Source organism: Ictalurus punctatus, chromosome 24, assembly GCF_001660625.3.
Source record: "Ictalurus punctatus breed USDA103 chromosome 24, Coco_2.0, whole genome shotgun sequence".
Classification (NCBI taxonomy): domain Eukaryota; kingdom Metazoa; phylum Chordata; class Actinopteri; order Siluriformes; family Ictaluridae; genus Ictalurus; species Ictalurus punctatus.
Window position 1 is genome coordinate 16,001,983 of NC_030439.2, and position 22,970 is coordinate 16,024,952.

Genomic DNA, 22,970 nt, shown 5'->3' on the forward strand with positions numbered 1-22,970 from the left:
CAATTCTCAGTGTTAGTGTTACACTAATAATGCCTCTACAACTTAAGTCTCTCTCTCTCTCTCTCTCACACACACACACACACACTGAAGACTCACACAAAAACTTTCAGTGCAAAAGGGAACTCTTGAAAATTAGCCATCATATTGTGTTCATTGATCTGTTTCCAGGATTTCTAATTAGCTATCTGCTAATTGCTCTGTGTGAGAGTGATGCCAGTTTTCTGGGCCTTTTAAACACACACACATGCAAGGAAAAATAAAATTAGATTATATAACCACAGATTGTGTCTTTCATTTATGCCAAATTTTTCCCTCAGGGACCAACTTTCCCAAATCAATCAATCAATGACCTCCATCCATTCATCCATCATGTTTTGGCATTTAATTAATTTGCTACACATGGATGGACGGACGAGAGGAATTTTGGTTAAAAATTCTGATGGATGGATGGGTGGATAGATGGATGGATGGATTTATGCAATATCAGTTGTGAGTTCAGCTGGATGGATAGATGTATGGAATTTTCATTAAAAGTTCAGAAAGATAGATAGATGGATGTTAAGTTGGATGGAAGTGCAAATGAAAAATATGCATTAGTAACTCCTATAAATAAGATTATGTAAATGAATAATCAAATGCATGACCAAGGGATAATCATAATTTACAAATGAATTCAGAATTGATTTCAGCTGACACTCATCACTTGCAGCAAGTAAATATCATAACTAAGTGTTTGGTAAATATATTGGCTTTCTAAGACCACATTTATCTGTGTAGTCAGTATAAGCATAGTCTACAGTGGGCCAGCTACAGTCTGGAGGCTGTAGTCTACATTCTGGGTTGGACTTAAGCAGTGTGAGGTGACTGATGCTTCTCTCAGCCAGTTAAGCAGCAGGTTTTGGAGGCAGGGTGACCCTGCAGCCTATAAGAATATAGTTCATCCCTCTGTGTGAGGTTATAAGTGAGGCATGTAAATGATCCATGTGGCAAACGAACCCCAACAAGAAATCTGACCTTCAGAAGACCACATGTTGGGAGGCATGTACTCAAGGTTTGTTTTTTTAAGCAGGTCCAAATATAAAAGCTATTAATAACACCATAGGGTGTAGAATTTACAAGCCACTATAAATGGGTGTATCATTATCCTCGAAGTATATATCATTTTCATATTAATGCCTGGTTTATGTTCCTTCACTTGTATTGTATTATTACTAGTTGCATTGACTACAAAAAAACAACAAACAAACGAACAAACAAACAAAACAAAAACAAACAAACAAACAAAAAAAATCACAAAACACTGCTGTTCTTACATAATGACCACCAGGGGGTCTGGTATAAATGAACAAGTAGGCTGTAGCTAATGTAATGCATTCACTGTAGCTGCCTGTCTGCCTTTATGTATGTAAAACATTGCCCCACATCGTTCTTATTATGCCATCAGTGATGCTGTGATCTTGTGATTTCATGCATTGGTACAATTCCAGGAGTAGTACACAACTTTCCAAAGAATCAGGACATGTCCTCTTATGACTATTCACAGCAAGGCTGGTCAATCCATTAGGCGACATAGGCAGCCGTCTAGGGCATCAGTATATTTTGGGCACCGCCCCACCGCCACCCTACCACCGCCCCATTCCTCATGCGTTTTATTACATCAAAAAATTCGTTTGGTCCAATTGGTTTGTTGGCATTCTCTAGTGCTGATGTAAATAAGCGGAAGTGTGTGCAAGACACTAATCTAATTTAAAAAAAAAAAAAAAAAAAAAAAAAACATTTTATAAAATTAAAAAGTGCATCATACTTATCAGTCATCACCGTTGGTGTGATTGTGAAGTGTGTGTGAGTGTCAGTGACGATGATTTAGTTTTTTTTCCGCTGCCTTATGGACGATAAAGATCATGGCATATTTTTTATGCTAACACTGCTGACGTATTACCGGCATTAGCAATCAAAATTTTTAGTTGAGATGCAAAATGAAGTGACAAAAACCATCGGGAACTCAAATTCGAAAAAAAAAACAAAAACAAAAGGAAGCTAATTACAATTTCTATATCAGCTGTCATTTTTGTGGTGTTAAATTATTTAGATAATGGATTTACAATGTAGACCGGGATTGGTTGACTTCTGTCCAACTCTTAAAAATGCTAATGGTTAAGCACACCACGGAATGATTTTTGCTTCCATAATAAGATGCTGTTATAGATGTGCCGTATCTGAATGTTTGACTTAACCTTAACCTGTTCAATCAATGAAGTCACACACCCTGATCATTTGTGCCAACAACAAACCCGACCCTAGGCAGTCTCAACTAATATATTTAGATAATAAAGATGATTATTACATATTTACTACTTATTAGTAAGACTGTGCTGTCTGCAAGCAACAAGCTAACTATTTAAAAGCAAAGCCAGAGATGTTTTCACTAGTTAGCACTGACTGAGTGTACAGTAGTTCTGCAGTAACAAAGAACAACATGTTCTAAATATGGAAATAGCTATGACTATGCTTATAATACTAATTACTTACAATTTCAGATGCCTTTTTTATTTATTTTTTTTTTTAATGTACCTGGAAACACCTGATAAAATTGGAAAAACAAAAAGTACATCTATCTTAGATTCACAGATGCCAGATTTGACTAATTTTAAATATTTTGTATTACTGAAGTAAGTAAAATATTATTGAGAATTATACGAGAAATTAGTGTTATATAATTTTTTTTGTGTGTGTGGTCAGAGGCGTTGAGGATGAATCTCGCCTAGGGCACCAAATGAGCTAAGACCGGCACTGATTCACAATCATAACTCCGCATCATGCCAGTGTTGCTAATGGTTATATTCAACTTTATCACTTTTCTTAACAGGCCATTGAACCTAGCAGGAAATATTTGTCTGTAGAAGTTAGGGACTCTGAACAGAAATGGAGCTGTTTGGTGAGGAGTTAGAGGCGTAATGTCTAACGTGGCAAACCTAAATCCTGTCCCATGTATATTTATGTCCCCTCATGTTACATTATTGTCTGAGTACCATGTTAAGGGCATAAACAGAAGGAAAAAAATCTCAGATGTGCTGTTACTCTGGGCCTGATGTGTTCGCAAAGTATTACCATTGCATCCACATCACTTTTAGAAAATCTTTATGTGTACGCATGTACATCTGCATCAACTCGTTTCATTTCATAACCTCCCGGAATCTTTGAAAAAGATCATTAGCATTCATTCAGAACCAAATCTGTCCATTTAAATAAATAAATAAATAAATAAATAAATAAATACTATAAAAAAACTATTCACTTTTTTCTGCACTGGTTGGAACTTACCAATTTGCAGCAGTACGGGAGTCACCAGGGCTGTCTCCATTGCGTAGCAGAACTCTCGTCCAAACATGATGGCTCCGTTCATAACCCACTGGCGCAAGGGGATGCTGTCTATAGAACCCTCGCTTGCTGACTCCTCTTGACTCTCCTGGTCCCGTCCAGTGGCTCCACCCGCTGCGTTAGCCTTGTCCCCTCCTCCACCTCTGTCTGAGCCTCTGCTGGCCGTCTTGGCAGGGACCACCACGACTTCCTGCACCTGCATGGCATCTGCATCAGTGTTCTTGGGCGCCATCGTCGTCGGCATGCAATCGGCAAGGGAAGGACACCTCACTCTTTAAAGATGTGCAAAACCAAAATAAAGCCAACTCAATTCAAAAGATGAATGGTGCACGTTAAAATCCAAGCAGCTCCTTTGGGTAATTGAAGTGCGCTGTTGAAAGGAATCAAGCGCTTACTGCGAAGAATACATTCCGTTTTGGTTCCTCAAGGACATGCCGTGAAGCTCTGAGCAGAACCGTGTCAGGATTTTTGGTATGCACCCGTGAGGGAGATATGGCTTTGTCATGAGGTCACTCCCTTTGGTGTGAGTAAATGTATGTGTATATGTATGTAAGTGACAGTAGGTATGAATGTGTGTGTATATGTGTGTATGTGTGTGTGGTGTGTGTAAATGGGTAAGTGTATGTGTGTGGTGCGTGTAAATGGTAAGTGTGTGTTTACTGTCTATTAGAAACAGTAAAAATCCATATCATTTGCCATTCAGTTAATACTAGTTTCATGATTTCGGTGGAGGAGGTGTTGAAGAGAGAGGGCAGGCAGCGGGCCGCAGGGCAGGACACACAGCTGGGAGCTCGCCGGTGAATCCCCATCGAGTGGCTTATCAATCTGTCGCACACAGGGAGAGAGAAATGAGAAGTCGAGATGTTAATGTTCTGGGGCTCTCAAAATCATCACATTACAGTGCTCACAAAGCTAGTGTTATTCTTCATTCCTTTTCATTTGCTATCAGTTTTCTACAATGAGTTGAGCCCAACCTGCTTCACATACATACAAAAGACAGAAAGTTCATCAATTCGAATTTCAGCTGTTCCACCTGTTCCAATGAGCGTTACATGAGAGAGAGAGAGAGAGAGAGCACGAGAGAGAGCGCAAGAGAGAGAGAAAAAGCGAGAGAGACAGAAAGCGCGCACGAGAGAGAGAGAGCGCAAGAGAGTGAGAGACACATTGTCTTACCCCTCTTTCCCCTCTTAGTCCTTCTTTTTTTCTCTTCCTCTTTCATCATCTTTTCCATTCATTCTTCATTCTCTTATCCCTTATCATTTCTTTCTTATACCATTCATTCATTCATTGTTTATAATATTAAAGAGAATAATTCTTCATGCTTTTTTTTGATGAATTTTTCTCTCCTTATCTTCCCTCTGTCTATTCTTCTCTCAGTCCCTGTCTTAGTTTTCTTCTCTTTGACTTCCTCACCCCACCCCTCTTTCACCTCTCAGTTTTTAAATTTGCAGTTTTTATCATTCGCAGTTCCTCCTAGAACTTCTACAATTTACAGTGTACATCAAATTCCCACGAACTATCCACAGACTGATGTCGCATCACTGGGATTTGTATTCATGATGTCCGGATAAAGTAAAACACTGCAACTCTTTGAGAACATTTCCTGATCAAATTGGTCTTTACTTCACATCAGCCAAAGTCCCTTGGCCGGGCTCAGAACAATCAGAGGCATTAGCGCGTTTGGACGGATTGTACACAGACAAAGCAGTAAAAACCTACAGAGGAACAATTCCTGCAAATAAATACTCGACACGTGAAAGCATGCATACACTCATTAAACCTCTTAACACGCTTGAAAATCAGGTCAACCAAATCCACATGGATATGATGTGGAGATCTGAACACGTGCCTCTTTCTCTCCAGGGACACACTTTGGCCAGGTTTCTCACATGCACTCTGTAGCTAATGAAGCTTTATAAGAGTTAGTTGACTATACTTGGCTTGGTGCGGAGTTAAACACCACTGGAAAGGTCTACACTAAGTAAAGGACCTCAAAGCAACTGAGCAAATGTTTTAGAACTTTTTATACCACAGTACTGTTGAACTCTAAATTTCTGCTCAGAATGCATTGATTACTTTTCTAGAACATCAGCTCTGATGATAGTACCAGCTGCAAGTTTCTATTAATGCGCTCATTCGAATATGGTATCATTTCTAAAGTCAAATCTGAAGGTCTTTTTACTGGAGCCAGTCTAATCCTAGAGATAATTCAGGACGTTTTACCCTGCACAGTCTGACTTCACAGTCCGAGTTACAAACGTATCATATAAATCGTATTCGCGCACAAAATGGATGAACTATGCTAGTGCAAAAAAGGTTGATCTGTCAGCATATGTATTTTGTATAACCTGAAACATGACTCATTTCTCACTCAGGGGTCTTTTTCCATTCTCGGCTATCTGGTGGAAATAACACGTCTCAATTACTCCCCAGCACATCAGCTACCTGAGCAGCGGGAGACTCAGCTTCACCTCCCAGTGGTGATGCAACCAATCTATCTATATAAATTGTTTTTGAGTAGGGAACCCACTGGGTAGCGCAGATATCCACCTGCAGCTCCTGTAACCAACATCCCAATGGGATTTCCTTTTGTTACACAGAATTTGGTAGGCACTTTGCTAATAGAGAGACATTTATCAGATGCACAGAAGAAACTATATGATCCCGGCAAACTGAGACAAACATTGAAAAGATTGTCAGTTATAACAGAAACAGAATGCAGGAATATCATGTGCATTTAGAGATTCTCAAGCTAAAATACTGCAGGACTCCATCATCAAGATGTGACATTATTGATCCATGTTGTTAAATGAACTGTAGCCATATTCGGATCAGATTAGTTTTTCAGGAGATGTCTGTAATATTGTTTTGAAACTCTCGCATCTGGACAGCAATGAAATTACCACAGTACGAACGAGTTTCTAGCGAGTTCTCTTTTCTACAAACCCGGATGGCTGCGTCACATGGTCATATGATCATGCTCCACTGACAACATGGCGTCCAAGTGGTCAGAGAGACACCGGACTAGAGAAGAGACGTTGCCTCTTATTTCAATTTGGGGAAAAACCAAGATTTTAAGATACAATAAAACGATAATCACATAGTATATGGGAAGCATCCATTTTTCGTTTCTAGTTTTCATAGTTCTCTTGTGAGCTGTTTTTCTTGAGAAATTCATGGTGGTAAATATGCATTCTACGGTCCTATAGTCGATATCTGCACAAATGTTTAATTATGATCAATGATGCAGTGTTAGCAGAATCCTAAACAAGCAGGAACACAAAAGTATACACTGTATGAGTTGTCGAGCATCAGGGTTAAATATTTGATTCACTGAGGTTCTAATACTAACCGACAACCCCATTAATATCTCTTTTACCAAGGGCAAAAGGAGGGAAGAAACAGGGACGAGAGAAATGTATTGAGTGTATACTGTAGTGGTGGTGGTAGTGTGGAAAGGCTACCCTGTCACAGATCTATCAATATGAGGGAGATCTTGACAACTGCATGCAGGCTCCAGGGTATTGCATTAGTATGGAAGACAGTACTTCGACATCTTCAATCTATAATTTAGTCAGCGCAGAGACAGAGAGAGGATCTGGTATGGACTGCAGCTTCCTTCTGCATCTCAATAAAAAGCATGTTTCACTGCAAACAGAGCTCACATATTTATAGGGCGTATTAGCCATCCACGATAGCAAAAACTATCATTCATTGTTTTCTCCTTAGGAGATTATAGGTATGCTATGAGGTTATCAATGTAGATTTTACACTTTCAGAGCAGTCGAGAGCATTGCATAATGTGATGAGTTCAATTGCAGAATAAGCTAAGCGGGTGGTAGTTTCCATCAACCCGGGCAAAGCATCCATCACACTCAATTCCTGTCTCTGTGCTCCACCAAAGTGCATCTACAGAAAGCAGGATTTCATGAAGATGGGACTCGGCTTCCATGTAAACGCATTAGAAAACCACTAAAGTCGGTTGCAGTATTACCTTAAATTGCCATTTCATATGATATGATTAGTGGGGTGTTTGATTTGAACTGGAATGAGTGATGCCATTGAGGAGGTAATGCAAGGTTTCTGCTGACCTTGAGTTTCTGCTGACCTTGAGTAATTTAGTGTCTAGTAACAGGTTGGAAATTGTGAGTTTAATGCCGGTGAGCATAAGGGACAACCTGAAAGCCATACTCTGGGAGAAAACACCCAGCTATTTCCACCATTCTTTTGAAGGCATTTACAGAACTAATGAGCTGGGACAGTTACATAATGGATGGGGTTGGACATCAGGTGGACAATGTGCACACATTGTCAAACAAACCTGCTGTAACAATGAGACCTGATTTGCACTCCTCTCACCCTCAGTGTAATGTGAAATAGTAGTCCAGATCTGATACAGGTCAGGTACAATCTATGTGTCTACTCTCTCGCACTTAACCATTCAGGAAGGAATGACAAAGAGCTGAAGGAATCTTAATCCAGTAACAAGAACACTTTGACTAGAACACTATGTCCTCCAACTCTGTGCAGTGTAAGGGTTGTGACTACATGATGAGTTGAAATGAAAGCCCTATAGATGAGTTTGCACTAAAGACATTCAAGCAACTTCATTACTGTGTTATTGATTTTTATTTATTTATTTTTTTAATGGTATAATTTGAAGGTCTCTGGTAATGGAGTCTGAGCTTACACATGAGGGTTCTAGTCATGTTGTTTTCTTTGTGACATGAGCCATTAGGGCTAAATAAGTGAAGGAAATGTTGAATTACAGACAAATCATCCTGCAGAAACAGAAACCGCAAGAGAAATGCTTCACACTTATCCCAAACATGCAGACATCCAATCATGTTCCATTTTACCATGGCTACTCCACGTCCATGAGCCTGGCATTTTGCATTCTTCAGGGACATCTCATTATAGCACAAGGAAAGATGGCATCAAAATCCATTTTGTCTAGCTCTGTCATTATGGCAGGCTTGTTAAACAAACCAAGCCCAGTTATGACTTAAGAGCTTTATACACTTAGCGACAGCGAGAGAAATAAAAAGAGAGAGAGAGAGAGAGAGAGAGAGAGAGAGAGAGAGAGAGAGAGAGAGAGAGAGAGAGAGAGAGAGAGAGGTGGGATTATTAGTATTGTATGGCATTGAAAGAAAGGGCATCACAAGTTAAAGTGCTACTTTGGTATACAATAACACACTCATGTTTCATGTCCAGATAACACAAAAGAAAAAAAGATGGTCCTGCATATCCTACGAAAAAAAAGCATGGCCTAGCTTCTTCCCCATTATGTGTATATGTTAATTTCACCTCTTAAAGTCTGAGGACCTGATCTTAAAAATAAACAGGGCAAATAAAAGCATGCATGTTGTATGTGTGTATACAGGCTTGCAAATTAGTGTCCATAGGTAACATTTCATCAGTGTGTCAGGTAAGCATTAAGCTTAATTGATTTGTGCTTGCCTGTGCATGGTCGCATAGTAATTACTGCCTATGTGGACACACACACACACACACACACACACACACACACAAATACAAATTACCCACACTGCAGAGTCAGCTGACTGCAGTAGAGCGTTCAGGTCCAGAAGTGCCTGAGCTGGCAGGGTGGGTAATCATTACATCCCCAGATCAGGACTATATACCCACGTGTGCCAACAGAAACTGTACAGCATAAGCTTCAGAATCTGTGCCAATGGTTCTTCAGATTTTGAGGTCAAATCCCATTGGCTGACTGGAGCGAGTGAGCAGCTTGAGATCAGTGAACAAGGCGCTTAAGCCCTGACTCTCGCAGCTGTTCAAACTGATTACACCATGCTCTTTGTTGTTGAATGTAGAAGAATGCATGTTGGCGATCATGGCACAGTCGGTAGTGCTCTGGACTCCTGATCGGAAGGCTGATATTGATTCTAATCTCGGTACCACTGAGCTGCCGATGTTGGGTCCTTGAACAAGACCTCATACTTCACCTGCTCAACTAAATTGTAAGCCACTCTGGATAAAAGTGGCAATACAAACAGTATAACAAGATCTGTGGGTTTGACTGTGAGCTGGTGAAAGATGTCTGGAGGTAAGCAGGCAATAGTTTTGAGATTATGATCTTGATCTGCCATCCATCCATCCATCCTCCATCCATCCTCTGTACACCATTATACCTCCAAGCATCCATTGTAAAAACACTACTGCAGGGGCTTGGATAACATTGCATAAGTATTTACCCACTAGAATCATTTTGTTGAACTAAAAAGACTTAACTGGGATTATATGTCATGAATCTAGACAAAATGCACCAATATATTAAACGGGAAATATCAATATAGTTTGCAAAATAATGTATGAATAAAATACATAAAATGTTGTGTCAAGTGTTCATTCCAGTTGCTGTGAAATCTCTAAATTAGTCCTGATGCCACCAGATGACCTCAAGTGTTATATAATTAGTGGAATGGCATCCTAACATGAGCAATTAAAGGGTCATAGGATCTCAACATAGATGCACTTGCTCCCAGAACCTTGTTAGATAACATATATAAACAAACACGATCATGAAGACCAAGGAGCCATCAAAAAAGTTATGTTCATGTTTAAAAAAAAAAAAAAAAAAAAAAAAGTAAAAATTCCACTGCAAAATGTGGAAAAGTTCAAGTAGGGTGAATATTTGTACAAAGCAGTGCATACGGTCGAAAATCCCAGCATAATACTTATTATTCATGTCACATTTTTTGATATCACTAAAGGTCCAATAAACATCTGCATAATTATGCAGTCATACAACTTGCAAGAGGAGTCATAACAGCATGAGTCATGATAACTCTTATTAGGAGGTCATCCACCCACATTGTCTCTGCATTTCTCCACCAGCTGCACACAATTCAGGAAAGGGTCTTGGATGTTATGTCAGAAAAAAGTCCAACCCAGTCACACTGCTGTCTCAGCCTTCTCTCCTGTGTCATTCAAAGGGCAGGCAGAGTCTAATAATAGAACCTGTCATTGAGGGGCTTTTGGAAAGCTGAGAGACTGAGAGAGAGATTGAGAGAGATAGTGTGAAAGACTGACACTTACTCTGTAGACATACAGCTTCTCACAAAAGATCAAATTGAGGTTCAGGCACTCAAAAAAAAAAATAGAATAGATGCAATACACGTCCTTTTACTCTTATGCTCTTTCTAAAATATTTAGCAAAAGATATTTAATTATGTTTTTAAAAATATCAAGCCTCGTAAAAGACAGGGGCCAGAAAAAGGGCACTATGGAGTGAAAAGGAGATCAATATGGAGAATACAGCACAATGTACTTACTAGTAAAAGGCAGCAATTCCAAGAAATAGTCCTGAGCAAGTGCTTAATTTATTTGATGCTATTACATGTCTGAAAATAGCACAGCGGGACTTCCGACAGACCTTTAGCATAACAGCACTGACATTGCATTTGCATAGAGATTTTGACACTTTATAAGTAGCTATCTTAAATGTAAACGCAACCTGGAAAATTAAACCGCATTTCCCGAGCTGTATGGATGGGGTTCGTATAATTATGCATTAATGGTGTCAGAAAAGATAACTGAAATGCCATTTATCTTCTATACATTTGCACACTCCAGTAAAGCGTCTGAAAGTTCATTATTAAAGCCAGCATGACAGAAAGCTTGCAAAATGATTTTCCATTATACATGCACTGACAACTTAAAAGTGGATTTGAAAATTCATTCCAGGCCAAATGCTTTTTCATTTTCACAGCTTTCCACCGGTTAATCAGCTCATTAAGGCAGGACTACCGCAAGTTAAGCCTAAGTAGTATTCAGCCCTGCAGACCAAGCATTTGCTTCAGCTTTAGAGCGGTTTAGAAGTTATACTGTGCAAAAACAAATAATAAAAAAAAAAAAAAAACATGCTGCAATCACGTATTTATATTTGTCACTAACATTAGGTATAATTTTCTTAAATGTTAGCTCTCTCATCAACACTCTTATTCATTCATCTTCAGTAACCGCTGCATGTTTTTTGGGAGGTGGCAGGAAAACAGAGAACCTTGAGGAAACCGATGCAGACATGAGGAGAACCTGCGAAACTCCACACAGGTTGTAACCTAAGCTCAGTATCGAACAGGAGACACTGAAGCTGCGAGGCAGTAATGCTATTTGCTTTGCCAATGTACCACCTCAATTATTTCATAACACATAATACAAACAAAAGAGACTGTTTTGTGATATGATTTGTGCATTGAATTAGATGCACAGTGACAACACAGGTGAAGAAGATACAAAACAAATTTCATATCATATGTGCTGCCAATGCCACAGAGGTGTTCCGTCAGCCACGGCATTTAATACGGAGTCGTCTTTTTCTCTGAAGATGACGTGTGCCGACCCTGATGGGCTGACACGTGAAAAGCGATTTGCTGAGAATATTTAATGGCAAAGACAGGAGATATTTTCTGGTGCTAGACCTCAGAAGAAATCATTTAGGCCACTCTGTCAAGTCAAACAATGTAAAATATACAAGAAAAGAGCAGCAGCAGTGAGTTGAGATGACCCATTATTTAGAGTTTATCTCTTTCAGAAGGTGCAAGCCAGCTTACCGTGCTAAAATAAGCCCATCATCCGTGAACCGAGCGTCCTAATTCCACCCAGAGCCGTCCTTTCTTTTTCCACTCTCATGTCAGCGCCATTCAATTTTCTTTTAGCTGGAGTGCTATAGCATTCATCAATGAAGCAGCAATAGCACAAAGCTTTTATCCAGAAGGTTTGCACCACAAAGGTGCAAAAATGCTTTGCACCAAAGCCGACATCAGAGCTGTGATACTGTTTGTTTAGCTCTCTATCCATGCATGCATATGAGCCTTCAATAGGTTACTAAAGACAAAACCTGATGATGTGATATAATTGATCACTATTCTCGGAAACTGATCTCCTGACAAACGGCTATCATTATTCTCTCCATTTTCAGAATGCCGATTGGTCAGACGATGGAATATTATGAAACCCATGAGAGGAGACGCTGAAAGATTTAACCTTGCCAGCCTGTGAAAGTAGATGGCAGAAGGCCTGCTGAACTCCAGTCACATGAGAAGTCAGGTGTTGGGGCAGTTGCAGCAGAGGTGTTGATGGTGGCTGGAGCCCAGTGTGGCAGACAGCGTGTTGGATTACATGCATTTCCAGACTTATAAATGTAGAACCTGAATGCTGGTCTGTGAGAGAGGGGGACAGTTTTGACTCAGATGTGTCTAATGTCTACAAATCAAACTCAGCTTATCTGTCTCTAAGGGTGACAGACTGTACTGTACCCCTCACATTCAGCTGCTTTTATTTTCCAGCAAATTTCTTAACATGTGTAAATATTTGTATTAACCTAAAAAGATTCAACAACTGAAACATAAACTGAACAAGTTTCACAGACATTCGATGAACAGAAATGGAATAGTCCCTGAACAAAGGAGGTGGGGGGGAGTGGTCAATATTAAAATTAACAGTCAGTATGTGGTGGCCACCAGCTGCTTTAAGTACTACAGTGCATCTCATCCTCATGGATGGCAGCAGATGTGTCAGTTCTTGCTGCAAGATGTTACTCCACTCTTCCACCAAGGCATTTGCGAGTTCTCGATCACATCTGGAGGGGGACCCATGGTTATACGTAATTTTCCACTGCAAGGACGATCAGCTGTCCTTCCTGTCTCCCTGTAGCGCTATCTTAGGCGTCTTACATTACAGACATTGCAGTTTATTGCTCTGAACACATCTGCAGTCCTCATGTCTCCCTGCAGCAGGTCGATGGCATGTTCACGCAGGTGAGCAGGAAGCCTAGGCATCTTTCGTCTGGTGTTTTCCAGAGTCAGTAGAAAGGTCTCTTTAGTGTCCTCAGTTATTGTAACTGTGAGATTAATTGCCTAGAGCCTGTAAACTGTTCATGTCTTAAGGACTGTTCCACAGGTGCAGGTGCAATAATTGTTTATGGTTCATTCAACAAGCATGAAAAACATTGTTTAAACCCTTTCCAATAACAATCTGTAAAGCTTACTTGGATTTTACAAAATTATCTTTAAAATACAGTCTCTACAATATAAATATAGAATATGAATGTATAAATAAATATGAATGTATATATTTTACAGCGTATACAGTGCCCTCCACTAATATTGGCATAATTGCAAACACAACACATGTTTATCAAAAAAGTGGCTATAAGAAAATAGAAAAACCACTGAAAATGCCCATCTCCACCATCAGGGCAATAATAAGAAGTTCCAGTCAACTGGAAATGTTTTGAATCAACCTGGAATTGGAAGTGTGTCTATATTGTCTCAGCGCACTGTGAAAAGGATGGTTCGAGTGGCCAAAAAATCTCCAAGGATTACAGCTGGAGAGTTGCAGAAATTAGTTGCGTCTTGGGGTCAGAAAGTCTCCAAAACTACAATCCGAAGTCATCTACATCACCACAAGTTGTTTGGAAGGGTTTCATGAAAAAAGCCTCTACTCTCATCCAAAAACAAACTCAGGCATCTTCAGTTTATAGTCAAATGGGATCGGGTTCTATGGTCAGATGAAACCAGAATAGAGCTTTTTGGTAATAAAAACCAGAGGTGGTTTTGGCGCACACAGGGAGGTAGCCTTATAGAAAAGTACCTCATAGCCACGGTTAAATATGGTGGAGCCTCTTTAATATTTCGGGGCTGTTTTTCTGCCAGAGGACCTGGACATTTTGTTAGGATGCATGGCATCATGGACTCTATCAAATATCAACAGATATTAAATGAAAACCTGACTGCCTCTGCCAGAAAGCTTAAAATGGGCCACAGTTGGATCTTCCAGCAGGACAATGATCCAAAACGTACACAAAATCAACACAAAAATGGTTTACTGACCACAAAATCAAGGTCCTGCCATGACCATCCCAGTCCCCTGACATGAACCCCATAGAAAACCTGTGGGGGGAACTGAAGAGGAGAGTCCACCAGCGTGGACCTCGAAAATTTAAGGATCTGGAGAGATTCTGTATGGAGGAACGGTCTCAGATCCCTCGCCCTGCATTCTCCAACCTCATCAGGCATTATAGGAGAACACTCAGCTGTTATCTTGGCAAAGGGAGGTAGCACAAAGTATAGACTAAAAGGTAAAAGAGTTGTAAGCTCTTAGTAAAAGGTAAACTGTGTTGTGTTTGTTTGATATCTATGAGAGCAGAGTATTTTTGTGATTTTTAAATTTTTTTTAACCAAAGATTAAAAGGTTAAACTATAAAGACAATTTCTCACAGCCTTCTTTGCTCATATTTACCAAGGGTGAAAATATTAGTGAAGGGCACTGCATTTATAGAGGTCAAGAGTGTTCATACAAGTTTTGGGGTTTTTTTTTTTTATTCTAATTGATGTGTCCTTGATTTACTGATCCTATATCCTTCAGCCTTTGACCTGGAAAGCCATCTTTTAAGACCTACCAATTCTTAATAGTCACTCAGAGGAATCCATTAACAAGGACACGGAAGGCTTCTAGATTTACTTTACTCACATATGTGTGTGGACACGAATGCTTCCATTAAGATTAATTTAGTGTGTAGGTCTAATTACTGCTCTGCATGGACAAATCCATTATTCAGTTAATACAACAGGACATGTCATGTTGAAAAGTGAAGTCAGTTAAATTGCTTTAAAGTGGTTGAGCAAGGACATCTCATTTGGTAAAATCTTTGAATATGTCCTGCCTTTGTTTGCTTTCGTTGCATCCTTTCCTCATTTGCTCAGAAGGTGGAGCTAAGAAGCGAGGAAATTAGGATGTGCAATTTAAGAAATGGAGAACACTGAATGTCTCGTTTCATTATTAAAAACAAATCTGTATTCTTCAATTCATCCTAAGGATGTTGTCAAACTTTTCCACTTAGCTCTAGGCTTCGTGAAAGTGTCGTCACTGTAGAAAATACACTCGGGAAGCATAGTGTCACTTTTTAGTCTTACTACGAGAAACAATAATGAACCAGTAGGCCAACCATAACCATGAACAGGTGCAAAAACATGTCTGTTGCATCACACTGAGCTGGCTTCATCAGCTATAACTCTTCCTGACAACCCTGAATTCCATCTGCAGCTGTGAAACAAGGTGCTGACACAGTATTCAACCTTAAAAATCACATACAAACTGTAGCACCTCCAGCAAAGCACCTCCCTAAGCCTAACCCTAATACACTGCAGGATATTCAGCTCTAGGTCTGCATTTGCTTTAAACAAAAATACCTCTAAGAAATCTCCCTGATTAGCATTTTCAGTCATTCTCGCTGGGAGAGAAAGTCTCCGCTTCTTCAGGTACAGATTCACACTGCCTTATACAACACCTCTCACACTGCTCCACCCTAAGCATGTGAAACTTACTGGAAAATTCCAGTGTGTGTGAGGGAGAGAACGTGAGCAATCTGTGGTAGAGCTGCCCACTTCCCATACACACTCCCACTGGTCTGATAAAGTTCTATCTTATCAGCATGAGACTTTCCCATTCTCCTTGCCTCTCCTTATGCCCAAGCCACAGGAGACAAAAAGGTCCCTTTCACACAGTATCACGTTTTGTCTCACACACCCTCCCACAGTATGCATACAGTTGTGAGAGATTTGCACAGGAGAGTAGAGGGGGGGACTGGAAGCTTTCCCTGTACACTTTCTGTACACAAAGCATCTTTTATGGGTCTCAGCTGTGTGTATATACGGCACAGAGTGTTAACCATTTCCATTTCTGCCAAACAAAACTATCAGAGCACTTGGTTTGCTAGCAATTACTCAAAAAAAATAAGGTAATAAAAAGTGCTTTACACTGGACCAGATGCAAAAATGTTCACATGATAATTTGCTGAAACCTGGCTACTACTGCTCTATGGAAAGAGAGAGAAAACTGGAAGAGAATGCTGAAGCTTTCCAATCATCCAATTATGTCAGCAAACACACTAATGACCAGACATTTCTATGCATTATATATGTATAGCTTTACAAAGTAGAGTTTTCCTGTAGCCCAATTATTCTCAAAGTGGGGTCTGTGAATCATGGCCAGGGGGTCTGAGATTTTTTAAATTTAGTTACAGTGGTGAAAATCACAATCTATTATTATTATATTAGTTCCTATTATTATTAGCCTGTTTGATTGGTCGCTTGAATTGACTGGGTTTACTCCATATCAACTCCAAAACAAATAGGTCTATAAATAATGTTAACTTGGACCTACTGTGTTTTGTCAGTGGAAAGTCCAGGAATAAAAAGCTCTTGGGCTTTAATACATAGACAAAATAGTACTGTGCCACTGGTAGCCAGTAGTGCCTGCCAACTACAAAGCTGCTAACTAGCTAGCTCAGTTTCACTGAAGAAGGTACTGACAGCAAGCTAGACAAAAAAAACAAGCACAAATAATCAAACATACTGTGATATAACGCAGTGAGACATTTCATAAATTGCTTCACTAAAATACTGAATTTCACCAAGAGATGAACAATATAGACACATTTCTACATTTAATACAATAAATTTTCATTGCCACATTTGAATGAAATTTTGGCTGGGATTCCCATGTAGTCTTAAGGTAGTGTACACTGTACATATCTAAATAATGTTCATGAAATAAATCTGTACTGAGGGGGTGCTGAATTTACTTAGTTATAAGTTTCAGTACACACACACACACACACACACACACACACACACACACACACACACACACACACACACACACAGACAGACAGACACAGACACACAGAAAACAATTTCCTTTAACACTTTTAGATTAAATTCAAACTCTTGGGTTAGGGCTAGTAATATCTTACTCTGAAAAGCTCGTTGTGTCAAATTCAAACAGTTTGGTTTGGTTGCTGAAGGATTGTGTTCATAGTATTAAATCTAAATAAACAACTGACTTAAAAACACACAGAGGCTGATAAAGGTTTATTTCAACATATATCAGCAGTCGTAGTGATCTAACGATCTATCTGAGTCAAGTGATCTAACGATCTAAAGATGAGTTATGGCTGTGTTCTGGGCTAACTTTTGCTCATGTGCCATGGCTGACCTTTTTTTTTTCTTTTCGGATTTACTGTATGCTTATAATAATTTCTGGAATAGCAAAGAGTTTTTATTTACCTATATTTTCTCTGGTCCTTTACTCAAGATTTTCTTTATTTAAAAAAATAATAATAATAATTTACAGCACAGAGCCGTTGAATGCTCAAATTTGATTGGTCAGAAGGTGTTAATCAATTTTCTATAGCAGCAGCTCTGACAGTAGTGTCGGCTGCAATTCAAATCACACTTTTATACTGTATTAATGTGCACATTCTAATACATTATGGTTTCTATAGTAACATCTTACACAGGGATTTGTATGGTGGATGCTCTATATAGACAAATTGTTATTGTTATTGTTCATATAGTGAGGTTTTCTGTCTCCAGTGTCAGCACTATGTAACTGTAACTTTACGTTTTCTGACATGGGAGAGTCTTCAGGATGGAGGACTTTGTGCTTTCTCAGTAAGAGGACAAAATCCTTTTAAATAAATACAACTTTGTAAAAGAGGCTGGTAAGGGAACAACTGTGTATAGTGGTTATAATTTAACTAACTTGTTTCATTCAATGTTCCACTATGTGAAATGTTCCACTATGTTGTGCTTTATTCTTCACTTATATCAATGCCATGACACTGTAATACCAAATCTGTGTATAATTTATGTGACCCTGAGTTAGCAGCAGATTAGTTTTGATGCTTGACATGTCACATCTTCATGTGACATACTACAAGTAGACTAAGCTACACAGTCGACTGTTGTGATGATCTAAAATAAGTGACGATTTATCTAAAATACAACTCAATCACTTGACTCAGAGAGCTGATTATGTAAACATTTGTAAATGTTTATGTATACGTTTAGGAAAATCTTATGATGGTGCCATGTAGCCTTTTGTACTGTATGCCTTATGAACAAGTAAAGTGTTAATGTTTTCGCTGGAAACCTGTGCATGAAAGTACAAATGGATAACCAGCGGGTTTGTAGCCAGAAATGATCTGATACTTGTAGCCAGCTCAGTGTGTAATATACAGTGGGGGAAATAAGTACTGAATGCATCAACATTGTTTTCAGTAAATATATTTCCAATGAGGCTATTCACATGAAAGTTTCACTAGATATCAGTATTAACTCAAGAAATCCGGAAATGTAAAGAATTCACAGCATTAAAGTCCATAAATAAGGTATGTATACTAAGGAAAAAAGTATTGGACACACTAAGAAAAAGCAGTACTCCAAGGCAAGGTAAGGCAACAAACCAGCTGAAATCCATAAGTAGTTGGAAAGTAATTATACCTCCTATCTATGCAAATTAATATCAGCTGGGTTAGTAAATTGATGGTCTATAAAAAAGTCTTTTTGTTACCAAGGTGTCACACAAGAAACACCTCATGATGGGTAAAAGCAAAGAGCTCTCCCAAGACCGTCGCACAATTATTGTTGCAAAACATATTGATGAAATCGGACACAGACGTATTTCAAAACTTCTGAATCTTCCAGTAAGCACCATTGGTGCCATTATCCGCAAGTGGAAGCAACATCACTCAGTCATCAACCGGCCACGCACAGGAGCTCCTCGCAAGGTTTCTGACCAGGGAGTCAGAAGAGTAGTCAGAAGAGTAGCCCAAGAGCCAAAGACCACTCGGAAAGAGCTCCAGAAACACTTGGAGGCAACAGGTGCCTCACAGAGAAAACAATAGGTAATGCACGCCACTGCTCATGCTCACCTCACAAGACTCCATTACTAAAGAAAAGGCATGTTGAAGCTCGTTTAATGTTTGCTACAACTCATTTGGACAAGTCTATGAAATACTGGGAGAGTGCAGTCTGGTCAGACGAGAGCACAATTGAACTTTTTGGGTGTCATACTACACACCATGTTTGGAGAAGAAATGGCACTGCACATCATCCTAAAAACACTACACCAACAGTGAAGTGTGGAGGAGGAAGCATCATGGTATGGGGCTGTTTTTCATCACATGGTACTGGCAGACTTCATATAATTGAAGGAACGATGAATGGAGCCCTTTACCGGGAGATTCTCGAGAAGAATCTGCTGCCATCCATCAGGATGATGAAGATGAGACGTGGGTGGGCCATCCAACAGGACAATGATCCAAAGCATACAGCAAAGGAAACTCTCAATTGGTTTCAGAGAAAAAAAAAATCAAGGTGTTAGAATGGCCCAGTCAGTCACCTGAGTTGAATCCAATTGAACAAGATTTAAAGACAATATGTTTAGAGGAACGGGCCAAAATCACACCTGAATACTGCGACCCATTAATTTCTTCATACAGGAAGTGTCTTGAAGCTGTCATTACAAACAAAGGCTTCTCCACTAAGTATTAAATACATTTCAGTTAGCGTGTTCAATACTTTTTCCCTGTTTCATTCTGCTTTATTACACATAACTTCATTTATGGACTGTTTGGATTTCTTTATTTGTTTGAGTTAATAACAAAGTCTGTTGAAAATTTTATGTGAATAACCAAATCCACCCACTGTACATCAGACATTCCATACACAACAGCTTAAATTAAATGTGTGCACCAAAAAGAAAGTGTTCAAGTAAATCCCACTGCATTATTTATGACACAAATTCTGAGAAGAGAAGTAACAGTCTGGATGAGTATGCGATTGGGGGAAGCCCATTAAAGCTAACTCCAGCTTGATATTATGCAGCTAGAAGCATCTGGCCAGACCTGGCAACGTGCAGCGTGAATGCAAGAGTCATCCATATTTGATTTTTTAATCAACTTTGAATGTCACACAGAGCGTCATGCATGCATGCATGAGGTGGATGGCAGAGCAGGCAGGTGCTCATCAATGTCCTGTCAGAAGGTGTGGAAAATCCTCCTGCCTAACAACATGTTGAAATAATGAACAGCAATAAAACTCAAATAAGTGTTAGTTTTTGCTTCAAACTTTCATGTGCATTGAAAAAAAAATACAATATGTTCTTTTTCCAACAATAATTCCATGAAATATTAAACCATACTAACAAACAACTCAGCATAAAGCTAGTGATGACATCAAGCTTGTCAAGGGCAGGTTGACAGATGGAAGCTGCCCAAACCTTTACAACGTAAACAGTCATCAGAGAACAACAAGCTGCAGGACGTTAGCTAGCCCTCGTGCTAATGTTATACTTGGACTTTTGCCAATTTTTCACCAGGTCAGCAAGATAGCTAACTTGACACTCAAGAAGCTTGCCGTGACTTTAAATTATGCATGCATCTCTCTTTGAGCACAAAACCCTTTTGACAATTTATATGTACACAACAACGTGTAAAAAAATAATAATAATTAATAAAATAAAAAAAACCTCGCGATGTCTCGCTCAGTGGAAAGGAAACAAAGAAAACAGTAAGATGATAAGGTGCATTTTAGACTCCTAAGACAGTAATTTGAGAACACTTTCCTGAGCAGGTTTATTCCAATGCTTGAAATAAAACCACAGGGAAACAATGACCTTGTACTGACAGGGAACGGGGGTGGGGAGATAAGCTGCAACAACCGTTCCTTTCCCATCGAAACACCTCGGTGTGCTCCCACGCACCTCATCCTACATCAGAATACAATACAGGTCATGTGAGGGTGATGCGCTAAAAAAGCAGCTCAAAGCTCCATCACTAGGATGCAGGCCTCATTACGATCAAGAGAGCATGTGCAGTCAACCCACCTCTGATCCCACTTGATATTTGGCACTCTATGGCTTATGTAAACGGTAACTCATGCTAATGCTCTTGGATAGCAAAACCTATAAATTGTCAGACAGCTTATCCTACATATTAGAAATATGTTTGTAGGCAATAGTCTACTAGTCACATGCAATACTCAAAAATGCTGCAGTAGTCAAGTTGTAACCAGTAACATTAAGCTAAAACATTTTACTGCTTCAGAGGATTGCAATGTTAATGACTAATCTTAGATAAGCAATAAAACATAATGGGGCGTGCTGTTTTTGGAAAATAATCAACAACGAAGTGGTGTAAGGTGGCCCAACATGAAGCATAGTTACCACTGTTACCACCCTGAAGTTGATTATTTGCCAATAACACCATGCCCCAAGGGGTTTTAATTTTAGTATAATAAATGAAACAATGGCATGCTTCATGCATTTTTAATGCAATTTATAGTTACGTGTAATGTTATGATGAGAGAAGTTACTTCCTGTTATCACCCATGTTATAAACAGTCGTTTCCTAACATCTTTGTTTTTCTCTCAAAGTTAATATGAAAAAAAGTGTATGTGTGTGTGTGTGTGTGTGTGTGTGTGTATAGAATGCTGTTTGTGGATGAGTACATGCACAAGTGTATAATATTTATTTATTTTCCCTTTAATGTAATCCCCCTATCTCTTAAAGGCTTTAACTGTCCACAAAAGTAATTTTATCTATTACTAACAAAGTCCTTCTTGTCCTCTGAAGAAAGGAGGTGGTATTCGGTTTATTAATGGAAAAAAAAAAAATCCAATCGGTTGTTTTGTATTAAATAGATGACTACATTTGTAAAATATACCCACCACAAGAAAAAAAAAATAGAACGAAGACTTTCAAGACGCCCACTACCTTAGTAATGAAAAACAACTCTGATTGCAAAACAACACTTTACAGTTTCCCTACACAAAACAGTGACGCCAAGGTGGTCAGAGTCTGTATAAGATAAAACATGGGCGCTGAGGACTGAGATGTTTTTAGGTGAAATTATAATGTAGGTTACTATTGTAGGTGCTTTTTTTCCCCCCTGAGACTTGCAGTCAGTAGAGTCTCGGAGACTCTCTGTACTCATCCATACAGAGAAAGATAAAGTGTTTCTTAAAAAGACTTTTTATAGAGAGCTATATTTAACCAGGTGTTGTGTATTGTTGGTAAAAAAAACTTTATATACGAGAGGCACACAGGTGCAGGATAAAGTCTCAAGTAACAGAAGGTCACAAGTAAATTTGAGATCTTTTAAAGTTAGTGCAGTCATTCAGCCATGACATGTCTGGTGTCTAAAACTTGCTTATTAGGTTTTTCACTGGCGCTATGAACTTAATACTGATAACCCAAAATCTTGCTTTAGCTAAGCTTTATCCATCCATCCATCCATTTTCAGTAACGCTTATCCTACCCCAGGACACGGGGAAGCCTGGAGCCTATCCCAGGGAGACACCCTGGTCGTGGTACCAACCACAGGGCACAATCGTGCACAAACTCACAGATGCATTCACATATAGACAATTTAGAGATGCCAATCAGCTTACAACACATGTCTTTGGACTGGGAGAAGAAACCGGAGTGCCCGGAGGAAACCCCCGAACCATAGGAAGAACCGAAAAACATGCAAACTATATGCACATAGGGCGGAGGCGGGAATCAAACCCCCAAACCTGGAGATGTCAAGTAAATGTGCTAGCCACCAAGCCATATATTTTAATTCAAAGCATAATGCTATCATCATCTGCATAACTTCCATCTTCCAGCTTTGGTAGACAGGGTCTAGTGAGTGAAAAGGCAACATAGTGAAGATTTGATCATGTTTTTAGATATTAGATATTTTTAGACAAGGTTTTCAGTTATATTAGCCGATAAA

At 39.3% G+C, this 22,970-nt stretch overlaps 1 protein-coding gene across 3 annotated transcripts in view; it reads right to left on the reverse strand.

Moving 5' to 3' along the window:
- The window catches only part of LOC108257431 (solute carrier family 45 member 4), a 52,650-nt gene that overhangs the window by 25,728 nt on the left and 3,952 nt on the right, over nucleotides 1-22,970 (reverse strand). For 2 of the 3 annotated variants that reach the window (XM_017455190.3, XM_017455191.3), the window contains exon 3: nucleotides 3,322-4,203. In XM_017455190.3, coding sequence (XP_017310679.1) covers nucleotides 3,322-3,622 — 301 coding nt within the window. In that variant the 5' untranslated portion in view covers nucleotides 3,623-4,203. Of the gene's footprint in view, nucleotides 1-3,321; nucleotides 4,204-11,954; nucleotides 12,438-22,970 lie in introns of those variants that run through there. The other variant, XM_047150441.2, reaches the window with a different exon arrangement.